The sequence below is a fragment of the Engystomops pustulosus genome, chromosome 8 (genome assembly GCF_040894005.1).
Source record: "Engystomops pustulosus chromosome 8, aEngPut4.maternal, whole genome shotgun sequence".
Taxonomy (NCBI): Eukaryota; Metazoa; Chordata; class Amphibia; order Anura; family Leptodactylidae; genus Engystomops; species Engystomops pustulosus.
The window spans coordinates 45235008-45250700 of NC_092418.1; the positions used below are offsets into that span (position 1 = coordinate 45235008).

General features: G+C 41.3%; 1 protein-coding gene across 1 annotated transcript; it reads right to left on the reverse strand.

The window, feature by feature from the left end:
- Nucleotides 1-4464: 4464 nt before the first annotated feature.
- LOC140076214 (hemoglobin subunit alpha-3-like) lies at nt 4465-6032 on the reverse strand. The gene is made up of 3 exons (XM_072122724.1): nt 5873-6032; nt 5154-5358; nt 4465-4824 (listed from the first exon to the last, which is right to left on the reverse strand). The coding sequence occupies exons 1-3, from the start codon at nt 5965-5967 to the stop codon at nt 4696-4698; spliced, it is 429 nt and encodes a 142-aa protein (XP_071978825.1). The 5' UTR covers nt 5968-6032; the 3' UTR covers nt 4465-4695.
- Between the last annotated feature and the right edge of the window lie 9661 nt (nt 6033-15693).

The following is a 15693-nucleotide window of genomic DNA, read 5'->3' on the forward strand; positions in this document are numbered from 1 at the left end:
GGCACAATCATATAATAAAAGGTCCCAGGTTTTGACAAAATTAGGATCATTCTTAAATGTCGATTCAGGGCGTAGTCGAAGGCTCCTCGGAATGATGTTTTCCTGTATATAAGTCTCAAGGAACAATCTGTCTAGATGGTGCTGTGACTTGGATCTCAGGGCTTTATCCAGGCCGGTGGTGTAGCAGTGATAGATTTGGATTGGTGAATAGACTTATTTTGATTTGTCCTGGTGAAGTCAGTGAAGTTGCGTTCATGCTGGAGGAGACGCCCATCTTTGGAACACATGTTTGTTGGTTGGTCCATAACAGTCAAACTAGATCCAGAAGTAATCAAAAGCAATCCAAGATTACAGGGCAAGCCAGAATTTTCTCAGTTGGAAGGGCCCGGATAAAATGCGTTATACTGGTAGAGCTATGTAGAAGGAACACAAAAAAACAACAGGCGAGGACGGCGCCTGGTGTAATATTGTTAGAGCCGAAGGGTGGTGAGTGTGGAGAAAACTACTCATCTGATGTCCACTTGTTAAACTGCGGTTTGTAGCCCACTCTGTGGATGGGTTCTAGGTCGTCTGGTAGATCATTTTATCAATCCTTTGTTTTTATCTTGCCACTTTTTGTTTAGAAATTTTTCAATAAATTTGGTTCATTGAATTACCATATCTAGAGTATATAATATATATTGAATACTCCTATACTAATTAGATTTTTAGCACCCCTCATTAGCTTCCCCCATTTCTCTTTGCACTTTACTGTATATTACCGGCTTCACCTTGTGGTTTCTGGAGTTTTGGAGCTGTGGGCGCTGTATGACTAAGCCAGCCATTCACTTCGGTTATTGTTATTGTTCGACTCTAACAATATTACACGAGGCGCCGTCCTCTCCTGTTGTTTTTTTGTGTTCCTTCTACACATTTCTACAAATCCCTAATTTCCTTGTCCCTTCACTGTTACTAGTCCCTCTCTTCCTTCCCTGTTTGCATCCTACGATTATTTTGTCAACCAAATTTACTGCATAGCACTTTTTCTCTCCCCTGGTGTATATCTATTACACGAATCATGAATAAAGGAAAGAATTTTACCTGGTGAGTGCCTCTTTAATTTACTTTTTGGCCTATCTATACTGGTTTGTTTCTAATCGATTGGGCACTACCTGCTACAGATTGAAGCCATCTTTACCTACATTTGCATATTAAAGAAAAACTGTGAATGTAGAAGCAGTGCCATCTAGCACTATAGAATATTAAATACTATCACTATGAATTGCAATTTGAATGGTGGCTTATTCTTGAAATTACTGATTTTAAAATCTTTGTAAATGTATAATAATGTATAACAGGAATTGATGTTTAGTTGGATGGAAAGCTCCAGTCAGACTTTTGTATTATATATGACTGAATCTGGACTTGTGGATCGGCCCTTGACTGTTTTCTCGTTTTGCATAGATTTTTGCAACACTTAAATGTTTTAGTCCTGCCTCATTGTTCCTGATTGACAGGCTAGGATATTCTACTATTTGGAGAGCTCTGTTATATCACTTGGCACTTAAAGTCATGTGACAGGATCACATCATCAAAGGTCTTGTTACATCTGCAACGTCAAACCCATTTATGTATCTGATCACAGGAAAGCACAGCAGCCTCCACGGAAGTTGGGAAGAAGTAGAAATCCATGGAGGATGGGGAAGAGTAGATGAACGTGCAGGCATGCTGTGAAATCATGTGATCAGATGTATGCATGGTGTACAGTTTGCTAATGTTAGGAGGCTAAAGGGTCTGTGATGTGATGATGTTGAGAAGAGGCATGGGGAGGAGTAGAGGGAAGGGGCTGGCCAAACAGAACAAGCATTCTCTGATTGCATAGCATATAATATAAACTTGATTTATGTGGACGTGAGGGAAACAATGTTTAGCTAAAAGACTATTGTCAGTTAATAGAGCTCTATAGGAACCTGTCTCTAGCTGTATGTGAAAATGCGATGACAGGTTCCCTTTAATGACATGGTGCAGAATTAAAGCCAAACCTAATTCCAAAATTAACAGATTCCTCACTGTAGACAGCGCTGTTTCAATGTCAATGTCTCCCCTAAGGAGCCGAATCTAGTGACAAACCTCTCACTCAGATAAACAAGCTCCCTACATTATACTGAAAAGGGCTAAAGACATCAAGACAGTGCTCTCTGCAATAGCCATTAAGTCCATAGCTGAGTGGATAAGTGTACTGTACTATATCTTTATGGCAGGTAAAGAGTGGAGGTTGTGAGTTCAAGCGCTGTCTACAATTGAGTATCTGTTCCTTTTGGCATAGATATGCTAGTTTGGCTTTAATCCTGCATTATGTCATTAGGCTTCCTGAAAAAGTACTGATTGATGTTAAGTTGCTGCCTTAAAGGGTAGCTAAGAGGAAACCTTTTCCTTGTCACATCCTGAAAAACTATATTCAAGTATATACATCTGAATTCATATCTAAAGCTTTTTCCATAACTAATGGAACGTGTCAAGGCTGCCCACAGTAACCAATGGTTTTTGCCCCTCAGTCTCACAATATTACAGAGCGGTTTTATTTGACCAACTTAAAGGCAACCTACCATAAGGATTCATCCAGAAGTGGATTTGATGGTAGATTCTTCCTGTCTGCCTATGCCCTAATCTGTAATTTGATAATCCTGGAACCTAACCTAACTTGTTAAAAACTTTATTTTAGTACTAGGCTGGCCGGGCACTGGGAGCTAAGGCTACTCCACGCCCAAGTAGCCTCTGCAGTTAATTTACATATTACTAAAATAACGTTTTTAACAAGTTAGGTTAGGTTCCAGGATTATTGAATTACAGATAAGGGCAGAGACAGGCAGGAAGAATCTACCACCCGGTTAACATCTGATAGTAGCTTCCTCATGGTAGTTTTCCTTTAAACCACTATGGCAAAGAAACTCATCCAAAAGATGGGACTTTTTTGAAATCCAATTGTTGAATTCCCCCAATGCAAAAAACAACAAACTCTTACAAAACTCCCTGAATCAAAACTCAGATTTATCTAGAGGTATCTTCAAAAACTATCAATTGCCACTGAACACGTATCTTGACTCACTAAAACATATGCTATATAATGGGAAAATGATATTAAGACACCAAAAACAGAGCACCAATGGGAATTGACCTTCCTGTAACCCTCCCTCACATCAAAAATGCACGAATCACCAGGTAACATATAGACAGATTTTATTCAGATGGTGCCTGGTATCATATTGTGTGGCTTAAATATTGGGAGAACCAAAAACCTGCTGGAGGTGTGGTAAAATTGGAACCTTAAATTTATAGATTTATGGCAGGAATGCCCCCTCTTATGAGGAAAATAAGCAGTATTACCGTATTTCTTCTATATGTGGTTACCCTGTTATGCTAAAGCCTCTGTGTGCACTATCAATGGGTTTGGAACTATATGCCTTGTGTCATAGAACCATTTTAGGACCAGAATAGCAGATAACCGGCAATCTCATAAATTACCCTCAATCTTATGAAACCTGAACAACACAGCAGGTACACATCTAAACTGACTTCCTCTGAAAATAGAACACATTTTATTCATAAATGGAACTCATGTTTGTCAAGTACAGTATTGTATTATTCCAATAACAGTATTGTTATTTATTTTTGTGTTTCTTACTCCCCTTTGGCTTCTTACCCCCAAACAGGCTCCGATATACAACATTAGTTTAACATCCAGATCTGACCTCAGGTATAGTATGTGAAGTACCTACCTTTATAATATGAATAGCTTGTGAAACTTTGTGCAATTGTTCTTTGTTATACTATTATTTTGTAATTTGCTACTTGGCACGTTGTTCTTCAATTCAAGCATTGTAACAAATCACAAGTAAAGGCACCTTTTGTATGAATGTTTGTTTAAAACCTTAATAAAATCAATGAGGCACGTGCATGGTGTATCTCAGGCTGTGCATCAGCTAGGAGCTGCTTTAGAGCTCAGGTATAAATGGCAAATTCATTAGAGACACATTAAGAAATGGCGTTCTAAACACCAGTCTTAAAATTTCCCCCACCGGTTCTCCGGAGCCCATATCTACCAAGAGACTATGGCCTGTTAACTGTGCCAGTTCTGACCTAATACCAGGTCTGATCCAGCTGAGTTTTTTTATGCCCATGCCGGCTCCATGCCCTGCTCCCCGCTCCAACACGCTCAAAATGGCATGGGGGATAAAGAGGCCAAGAAACTGGAGGGGAGGGGGAGATTTATGTGCCTTCTCTGCCAGAAAACTAGCAGGAAAGGCAAAATAAATTTCTCCCATTATTTTCACCCCATCCCCCTTTGTCTTACCCACTTTTTAAAGTGTTGTAAGCGGAGGAAATTTTTTTTAGGGCCACAAAATGAGCGAATATTTGATAAACATCCCTTTGGATGTGTGCATAATAAAGTATAGTACCATAAAAAAGCAATCTAAGAGACCAACATTAAAAATGGATGCACTTTTATTAAAGATTACACCAGATTTTTTTGATGGACATCAAACACAAGAAGTAGCCAAGCAAGAGACTGCTGCAAAAACACAGGCTAGCAAAATTATATTACAGCTGAATTGCAGTGTTTGATTGGCTACACATTGGATGACAAATGTGTGTTCATTCCCTCTGAATTTCCTGAAGGATGTTACTGATGTAGTCTTCTATACTAGAAGCATTGGTTTATCTGTACTTGGAGGTCAGGACGGTGGAGACTTCAGAAAGGAATTTGTCCCAAGCAGACTGAGCTTCAGCAGTGAAGTCATCTGGGAAGTGAGAAGCCAAGACGACCTGGATAATGTGGGACAACAGCTGCAAAAAATAGAAGAAAATATTTGGTTATTAATCTAGGTAGCAGTAATAAAACAAGTGATAAATATATTTCAGTATAACTTCAAAAATAGTCAAGCTTGTTTTAGTGACTGTCAAAAGTTAGGCTACAATTACAGCTTTAATATGTAATAATTTAAATAAAGTACATGTCACTATATAGAAAAGGGTAAGGCTTGTATTCTATCAATTCTTAGGTATATCTACGAAGATACACCTAAACATTCATTTTACAAATGAAAGGCGCTACTACGGTTGCGCTTAAAAATCAGAGTTACAATTAATATATGATAATATCTCTTATTCCTTACAGGGAAGTTTCCAGGGTCCACTCTCAGGTTGTAGGCATGGAGGTCACTAAGGGTGGACAGGGTGCTTGCAAGGTCATTCTCATGACTGGCGGCATTTCCAAGAGCATTGAAGATCTTGCCACCGTGGGCGAGAAGGTCAGCAGAGCCATGAGACAAGTCAAAGTGGGCAAAGTAGGTCTTAGTCTGAGGGAAACTCAGAAACAGCCTAAAATAAAAATAATCAAGGCAAACATTAGGGTTATTGTAAAGACAACATAATAGTATTATGTTAATTTCCTAAATTATATCCACACTTGGATAAATATTATATTTCTACATGTTTAAGGTTAGAGCTTATATAGAGAGTAGAAATAAAATAATTCCTGTAATAATACTACAATTTAAGTGTTTATAAAGTTATAATACTATAAATTATATACCATATACAGAATATGAGCATCCAGCATATAATCTAGAATATACAGGGAATGAAAATCTTATTCAGGAGAACCATCAATATTTATTTTGTATTATGTCACCTTTATATATTAATATAACTAAAGGCATAATCTATTGAGGTGATGTCATTATGTATCAGCACAAAACGTGGACCAGCATCAGTAAGTCTGTTGTGTCTAAACCTATTGTGTCATAGAAAACATATCTATATATGTATTCTACAATTGTGAAGTTGGTGCTAATAAAGTCAGTGTTGAATAGGACAGAGAAATGCTAATTACCTTTCCAAAGCCTCAGCACCCAGTTGGTCGGCTTGGGGAGCAATCTTGGTCCAAAGGGCTTGGACAAGAGCGATCTCGCTTGCAGAGAGAGACATTGTGATGTTAGTGAGTTGGTAAGCCTTAGGAAGACCTGGAAACTCAAGAAAAGTCCATGTTGTACAGAAAATGTTGAGGCTTTTTAAAGGCTGAAGGCCAATTCACAAAATTTGAGCTTCAATCCTATTGGCCAAAACCAAATCCCACCCTGTAAAGTTATCTCTTCAGTAGCACAATCACTTTAAGCTGACATGTCCTAAAACCTTATCTCTGCATGTTGCATTCTTAGAACTTTTGTTCTCCTTTAACTCATTGTACTTTTCATTGATCATCAGCAAATGAATAAAGACACAACTTTGATATCAGTCCATCAAAAGTGTAAATATTCCAATGATATAGATAAATCTGCTAAAAATATGTAATGAACCTATACAACAACCCAGTTTCACAGTGACTTCTAAAAAAAATAACACTTACCCTGTACCTCCCCCAGGGTGATATAATTCCCTGTCCTACAATGCATTTAAGCATTTCTTGTGTGGGGGTTGATATAATTCATATTTTTATTCATTTACCGTATTTCTTTTTGTATGGTTACCTATATTATTGTACATTTCAAAATTTATGGTCGGTAATATACTGTATGTACTGCATTTTGTAGATTTATATTTTCAAATAGCTGATTTACAGCCACAAGGACCTTTAGATAATCCAGGATCTTATATTTCTGTAACTTTCATTGAATCGATTATCATGTATACTAGTTTCATACAAAAAAAATGGATTTAACGTTCTTATCCACTTACAGTATTGATTGTATTTATCAATTCACACAATTTAAGTAGCAATTGACCAACTCTGCTGCTAAATCACAATAATCTTTTCTATGTATGTAGAGCTTGTCTTTTTATAGACCTTGGGGGACATTAATCATAGTCTGTTAGACTGTTTTGAGAGTTTTTTGCGCAAAAATCTGGCGCATCTTGTTAATTTGGCACATTTTTGTGCCATTTTCTGGCGCATGGCAAAGTCCGGCACTTAGTGGTTTTGAGTCCCTGCGCCTTATCTGACATAGTGAGTGCCTGCTATACAGATGTTTTCACGGGATCTATCACAAATTTGCGCCTAAAAAGGTGCAAAATAGGCGCAAAAATGCACCTACTCTGAGCAGGTGCACTTAAAAAAAAAATCACTTTTCATTTTTAAAAACATAAATTTTCGGTTCCAAAATGAAGAATTCCCTCTATGCAACATGGAAAATACTTCGGAGCAGTTTTAAAATGTAAAATTTCACCAGTAACGACTTCATCATTGTCTATAGGATCATCTCTGGGAGTGATTATTGTCTTATTGTACAGATCTGAGAATATTATCAGACTCCATTTTCTGTACATTATAATAAAAAAGGCAAAGACTCATTTCAGCAAGAATTATTTTTTTTTACATATCTGTAACTTTTAGTCCCTGCAGTTACATCACATAGTTTTTGTGCAGAGATGAAGCCCTGAACGTTCTGTCACATTTTCTCATTCTCCTTTCATTATTGCTCACAAATGAGATCTAACAATTTGAGACAAATTTGGCGCAAATTTAGGCGCAAATGAATCGGACATGAGACAATTCCAAAACGCATTTACTAAGGCAGAACTGGATCCATCGTAGATCAGAAGCCAAAAAGAAGAGCAAACCAGGCGCAAAAATAGGCGAACCTGAGACCCCCTATGATTAATGTCCCCCCTTGTTTCAAGGTGAGGAGGACCAGTGGAGTATTGTGATCAGTATTTGTAGCTACTTACTCCTTTAACATCCTAGGAGATCTTTTAGGATATGTTTCCTTAAGGAACCCAAATAAAGGTGTCATCTAAGAAACAGCCAGTAGATTATTGTAGTCATTATTGGTAGCTCATTATAAGCTCACTTGTATCGATCACCTAGCATGCCTCCAGGTCATTCTAGGTACTGGTAGTCACTGCCACTTTATCATGTCATTAGGGCTGATTCTGGCCTTTTTTGCTGCTTGAGGTGACAATTTAAATGATGCCCCCCCCCCCTCCACCCAAGCAGCCTACGCCTGATCTCCTACTATATTCAACTCACGGGCAAATCTATAAAAAGCATCTACAGCCAGAAAATGCTCAAGATTACTACCAACTGAGAACATCTCCGCACAGCGTCACTAGATCACTGACACCACCCATGCTATCTCACACACTTGTCTGTTACAGGTGACAATTTTCTGCACCAGGAAGAGGACTTCATTACGATTGTTACTGCCAGTGCTTTATAACAAATGAATTTGCTGCCAGATGTCTTCAACTCCATGCAGCGAATCCCCACACTGTGCGCCTAAAAATACCACAGGAAGATGAGTGTAAGACAATATCCACTATACTTTCACAAATATAGGTAAACTATGGTAAGGCACAAGCAGCATAAAGATTTTAGCTGCCATAATCTTGTTCACCAACAATAGGAGAAATGGCAGAATCACAACAAATATGATTCAATAAAGTAGTACTTTTCTTAATTTCATCAAAGGTATAATGCAATGTTTCAGCCAAAGGGTCTTTATGAAGTATAAAAAGTATACAAATACCACATATATGGTATTGCTACATTTGTAACAACCCAAAGAATACAATAAAATCATTATTGAACCCATATAATGCAGATACAACCTCACAAAAAAAAAACAGGACAAAATGTGATGAATGTCACATTTACCAAAAAAAAAGTACAACTCGCCCTAAAAAAGCTCTGTCAACAAAAACTAAAAGTGCTGTGCCTCCTAGAAGATGACAATGCAGAAAGGTTCTTTACTCACCCATAGAAGATAAGGAACATTGTTTACGCTAAACCTCTCATTGTATCCTTTCATAAAATCCTTGAGAGGTAGGGATTACAAAATTAGATCACTTTATGGGATTTTTAATGTTCTTGTGTCACAGGGACTTGGCAAATGTTCCATTGCACCAAAATCCAGTTCAGCAAAATCTTCCCTCTTTATCTTCTGTGCCTTTCTCAGTGCCCAAACATTAGTTTATGCCAACATATATGATAGCGCTATACCAGGATAACACACTTAACGTCATATTTGAGGGCGAAAACTGCTCCTTGGTTACACATAATGGCAATGAGGAAAAGGATTGATATGTGGCTTTTAGATCACAGTTTCATACTGCTCAGTTTTTGGATAGCATTATCCTTTTTGTACTGAGGAAGGTGGACAGCAAGTAATATTGTGACTACTGAGGCACTGTTATGTGGGTAACTGTGTATGGTGCATTATTATGGGGGCAGTGGTATGTGGGTAGCTGTGTGAGGACACTCTCATGTGGCACTGTTATATTTATAGCTCTGTGAGGACAGTGTTGTGTGGGTAGCTGTGTGAGGACAGTTATATGTGGGAAGCTGTGTGAGGGCAGTGTTATGGGGACACTTATGTATATAACCCTATTAGGGCATTTTTATAGTGGCTATGTGTGTGGGTCTGTCAGGGCACTGCTTTGCTGTTATGTTGCTCTGTCAAAAACTGTCATGTGGGTAGTTGTGTAAGGACACTGTTATGGGGCACTGTTTTGGCAGCAGTGTTATGTGGGTAGCTCTAGGAGAGCACTGCTATGGTGGCACTGTTATGTGGGTAGCTCTAGGAGAACACTGTTATGGGGATCACTCTGTGTGGACACTGTTATGGCGGCAGTGTTATCTGGGTAGCTCTAGGAGAGCACTGTTATGGCAGCCGTGTTATCTGGGTAGCTCTGGGAGAGCAGTGTTATGGGGATCGCTCTGTGTGGACACTGTTATGGCAGCAGTGTTATGTGGGTAGCTCTTGGAGAGCACTGTTACGAGGATAGCTCTGTGTGGACACTATTATGGTGGCAGTGTTATGTGGGTAGTTTTAGGAGAGCATTGTTATGGGGATCGCCCTGTGTGGACACTATTATAGTGGCAGTGTTATATGGGTAGCTCTAGAAGAGCAATGTTATGGGGATAGCTCTGTGTGGACACTATTATGGCGGCAGTGTTATGTGGGTAGTTTTAGGAGAGCATTGTTATGGGGATCGCCCTGTGTGGACACTATTATGGCGGCAGTGTTATGTGGGTAGCTCTAGGAGAGCACTGTTATGGGAGTAGCTCTGTGTGGACATTGTTATGGTGGTAGTGTTATGTGGGTAGCTCTAAGAGAGACTGCTATTGGAGTAGCTCTGTGGACACTGTTATGGTGGCAGTGTTATGTGGGTAGTTTTAGGAGAGAATTGTTATGGGGATCGCCCTGTGTGGACACTATTATGGTGGCAGTGTAATATGGGTAGCTCTAGGAGAGCACTGTTATGGGGGTAGCTCTGTGTGGACACTGTTATGTGTGTGGGTCTGTCAGGGCACTGCTTTGCTGTTATGTTGCTCTGTCAAAAACTGTCATGTGGGTAGTTGTGTAAGGACACTGTTATGGGGCACTGTTTTGGCAGCAGTGTTATGTGGGTAGCTCTAGGAGAGCACTGCTATGGTGGCACTGTTATGTGGGTAGCTCTAGGAGAACACTGTTATGGGGATCACTCTGTGTGGACACTGTTATGGCGGCAGTGTTATCTGGGTAGCTCTAGGAGAGCACTGTTATGGCAGCCGTGTCATCTGGGTAGCTCTGGGAGAGCAGTGTTATGGGGATCGCTCTGTGTGGACACTGTTATGGCAGCAGTGTTATGTGGGTAGCTCTTGGAGAGCACTGTTACGGACACTATTATGGCGGCAGTGTTATGTGGGTAGCTCTAGGAGAGCACTGTTATGGGAGTAGCTCTGTGTGGACATTGTTATGGTGGTAGTGTTATGTGGGTAGCTCTAAGAGAGACTGCTATTGGAGTAGCTCTGTGGACACTGTTATGGTGGCAGTCTTATGTGGGTAGTTTTAGGAGAGAATTGTTATGGGGATCGCCCTGTGTGGACACTATTATGGTGGCAGTGTAATATGGGTAGCTCTAGGAGAGCAATGTTATAGGGATTGCTCTATATGGACACTTTTATGGTGGCAGTCTTATGTGGGTAGCTCCAGGAGAGCACTGTTATGGGGGTAGCTCTGTGTGGACACTGTTATGTCAGCAGTGTTATGTGGGTAGCTCTAGGAGAGCAGTGTTATGGAGATCACTCTGTGTGGACATTGTTATGGTGGCAGAGTTTTGTGGGTAGCTCTTGGAGAGCACTGTTCTGGGAGTAGCTCTGTGGACACTGTTATTGGAGCAGTGTTATGTGGGTAGCTCTAGGAGAGCAATGTTATGGGGATCGCTCTGTATGGACACTTTTATGGTGGCAGTCTTATGTGGGTAGCTCTAGGAGAGCAATGTTAAGGGAACGCTCTATGTGGACACTGTTATGTCAGCAGTGTTATGTGGGTAGCTCTAGGACAGCAGTGTTATGGGGATCACTCTGTGTGGACACTATTATGGCAGCAGTGTTATGTGGGTAGCTCTAGTAGATGACTGTTATTGGGAATCGCTCTATGAGGACACTGTTATGGTGGCAGTGTTATGTGGGTACCTCTAGGAGAGCAATGTTATGGGGATAGCTCTGTGTGGACACTATTATGGCGGCAGTGTTATGTGGGTAGCTCTGTAGACACTGTTATGGTGGCAGTGTTATGTGGGAATCCTCTCAGAGAGCAATGTTATGGGGATAGCTCTATGTGGACACTATTATGGCGGCAGTGTTATGTGGGTAGCTCTGTAGACACTGTTATGGTGGCAGTGTTATGTGGGAATCCTCTCAGAGAGCAATGTTATGGGGATAGCTCTGTGTGGACACTGTTATGACAGCAGTGTTATGTGGGTAGCTCTAGTAGATCACTGTTCTGGGAGTAGCTCTGTGGACACTGTTATGGGAGCAGTGTTATGTGGGTAGCTCTAAGAGAGACTGCTATTGGAGTAGATCTGTGGACACTGTTATGGTGGTAGTGATATGTGGGTAGCTCTAGGAGAGCACTGTTCTGGGAGTAGCTCTGTGGACACTGTTATGGGAGCAATGTTATGTGGGTAGCTCTAGGAGAGCAATGTTATGGGGATCGCTCTGTATGGACACTATTATGGTGGCAGTCTTATGTGGGTAGCTCTAGGAGAGCACTGTTATGGGGGTAGCTCTGTGGACACTGTTATGCTTTCACTCACGCTTACCTCCCCCATCAGGAACTCAGCGTCCACACTATTGGTCTGACGAAGGGGTCTCCCCGAAACGCGTAACCACTGGACTTTTATGTTATATCAATAAATAGTGTGAATTCCATCAAGTTTGGAGATCTAATTTTGTTTCCGGTTACAAGCGCACCCGTTTGGCTCTCCCCCCTTTTTTGTGCACTCCTGTATTATGCTGGCAGTTTTATGTGGGTACCTCTAGGAGAGCACTGTTATGGGGATAGCTCTGTGTGGACACTATTATGGCGGCAGTGTTATGTGGGTAGCTCCAGGAGAGCACTGTTCTGGGAGTAGCTCTGTGTGGACACTGTTATGTCAGCAGTGTTATGTGGGTAGCTCTAGGAGAGCAGTGTTATGGGGATCACTCTGTGTGAACACTATTATGGCAGCAGTGTTTTGTGGGTAGCTCTTGGAGAGCACTGTTATGGGAGTAGCTCTGTGAACACTGTTATGGTGGCAGTTTTATGTGGGTACCTCTAGGAGAGCACTGTTATGGGGAAAGCTCTGTGTGGACACTATTATGGTGGCAGTGTTATATGGGTAGCTCTAGGAGAGCAATGTTATGGGGATAGCTCTATGTGGACACTGTTATGGCGTCAGTGTTATATGGTTAGCTCTAGGAGAGCACTGTTATGTCAGCAGTGTTATGTGGGTAGCTCTAGTAGATCACTGTTATGGGGATTGCTCTGTGAGGACATTGTTATGGTAGCAGAGTTTTGTGGGTAGCTCTAGGAGAGCACTGTTATGGGAGTAGCTCTGTGGACACTATTATGGCATCAGTGTTATATGGTTAGCTCTAGGAGACCACTGTTATAGGGATAGTTTTTTTTGGACACTGTTATGTGTAAATGCTTATGAGGGAAGTGTTATATATATAGCTTTGTGAGGTCACTGTAATGTGGGTGGTTTTATGAGGGAAAATGTACTGTTCTCTTATCCTTTGGGGACTTATATTTATGTAAGATAGTAAAGAACCACAGCTTCTTATCTATTGAGTACCTCGGACCCTACACACCAGGATACTGGGCTACATGCATCACGCATATCAGCGTTCAGAAGATATAGGGCACATTTACTTACCCGGCCAACGGAGTTCACCCGAAGTACATTGTCCAACGTCAATGCACTGTATCGCGATTCACAAAGATCGTGCTCCTGATTTCCTGCATCTGTTGCTTCCACACACAGCTCCGCTGGAGTTCATCTACTTCTTCCTGGTGCATGTAAGTGCTTTGGTTGTGACACAATTTGAATAATAAATCCTGCACTCAGTCTGAATCAGTCATATCTGATGCCCCCCCCCCCCACCTGTTTTCTGTCACATGAAAGCCAATTCAATTGCGCCACAATCCGATCGCATGCAACACAATCCCCAGTTAAGTACCTGTGACAGCGGCGCCAAATCCCAAAAATTTCTAAAGTGCGATCCGCGGGACCCTTAGTAAATAAGCCCCATAAAGTTGCCGTCTTTTTTCCTCTTTTTACATTTATGTAAGGTAGATAAGATCTCATATAGATCTGTTGCGTCAAAACACAGTATTACCTGCTTGCTAGGGCAATGAATTTAGATGCTGCAGGAGGTAGTGCTATATGTTGGGCGTGAAAATATCATCAGTTACCTACTGATACAACAACAGTCTCATGGGTTATATGTTAATATAATAGACCAGAAGAAGGGGTTGGGGGGTTACAGGCTTGTTTTGTATGTTTAGCCAGCTGCACTTTAGCCAGCCACTATTACCTATTGTAGGCCTATATAGTTGCTTAAATCACACGTGGGGTGCTGCTATACTTGAAAGAAACATCAAAACAAATTCCTGTTCATGCGTTACTCTCATCTGTGGCTCCCATTCATACTGTGCTCCTTCTAGCAGCTCCCTTCAATGCTGTGACTCCTCCATCTGCTCCCCTCCACAATATATTCCCCCCAGCAGCTCCCTTTCAGTCTGGGCACCCCTGGAAGCTCATTATATACTATGCCCCCAAGCAACTCGCCTTCACACTGTGCCACTCAACAGCTCCCCTTCATACTGTGTCTCTTTGAGCAGCTCCACTCAATACAGCAGCTCCCCTTTACACTGTACCACCCCCCAGACTCTCCCCTTCATGCTGCGCCCCCTCTTCCTACTGTGTCCCCTAGCAGCTCCACTTCATACTGTACCCCCAGAAGCTCTGCTTCACACTGTGCCCCCCAAGCAGCTCCCATTTATACTGTACCCCCCCCCCCCAGCAGCTCCCCTTCGTACTGTGCCTCCCCCAGCGGGTCCTCTTCATGCTATGCCTCCCAAGCAACTTTCCATGGTCCGCTCTCTCCTCACTGACAAGTAAAGGGAGTACAGGCAGTGCCAGTGCCCCCAAAACTCTGGCACCCCAGACGGTGGTAACCATGCCTGTTGCTTAAAATGGCCCAAGTGTAAACCACAATTGAAGAATCCAAGGCAATCCAAGGAAGCAGCAGTCAAATATAATGGTATTACTTCAAGTGAAAATGGCTCCGTGGAGGGGTTGAAAATGTAAATTATTTCACTAGTGGAGTGTGAGCCTGGTTGCAGAAAATTCAATTGGTGTCCTACAAATGCAATATTGTACTGCAGCAAACAACTACAACTAATAGGAGTTGTTTGGCCCCTTTCACACAAATGTTCTGTACGTCCCCATCGATGCCTATGGGGCTTGGCGATGCTATGGTGAGCACACATGAGTGCCACTGTACCATACCGTTGCCAGGAAAAGAATAAAGCATGCTCTGTGTGCTATCGGGAACCATGCCCCGTAATGGAGAGGGGAGAGATGAGCAGCACTCATCCGTCTGCCTCTCCAGAAAAACATTTGATATGCCTGTATTTTCACAGAAGTTAGTGTAAAAGTAGGCTTATACTTCACCAGATTAATCATCCAAAATCAAACGTTGTAATGTTGTAAAATCTCTTATCCCTTACAAGAAGCTTGTCAGGGTCTCCTAGGTTGTAGGAATGAAGTTGTTTAAGGGCAGACAGCAAGCCATCAGGGTCATCCAAATGACTGGCTGCAGATCCAAGGATATGGATATCTTCCCATCCTGGAAGAGAAAATTATCAGACCTGTGAGAAACGTCTAAGTGGGCAAATGAGTTCTTTGTTTGAGGGAAGATCACAAACAGCCTAAATGAAAAATAATCAGGTTGATCATCTTGTTGCATTATGCTGATATCTAGAAGAGTGTAGAATCCACTCCCCAGCAAGCACTTCCACTCATCATGTAGAGAAAGTGTCTGGTTCCCAATAAAATGTACCAAATATATAAAACAAAATTCTATCGCTATAATGAAATAAGCGTTGAACACCCAGTTTGTTAGCTTGGGGAGCAATCTTAGCCCAAAAGTATTGGAAAAGAGCGATCTCACTTGCAGTCAAAGATATTGGGATGTGAGTGGGCTGTTGTGTCTTAGGAAGACCTGGAAAGTGAAGAAAAGTCCATAATGTGCAGATGTTGTTTTAGATTTTTAATGTCTAAAGGGAATTTCATTATATTTTAGCTTCAATTCTATTGGTCAAAACCATATCCCACTCTGTAGAGTTACCTATTCAGCATCTATTGGAGTCACACGGACTTGACAATGACATTAGGCTTTAA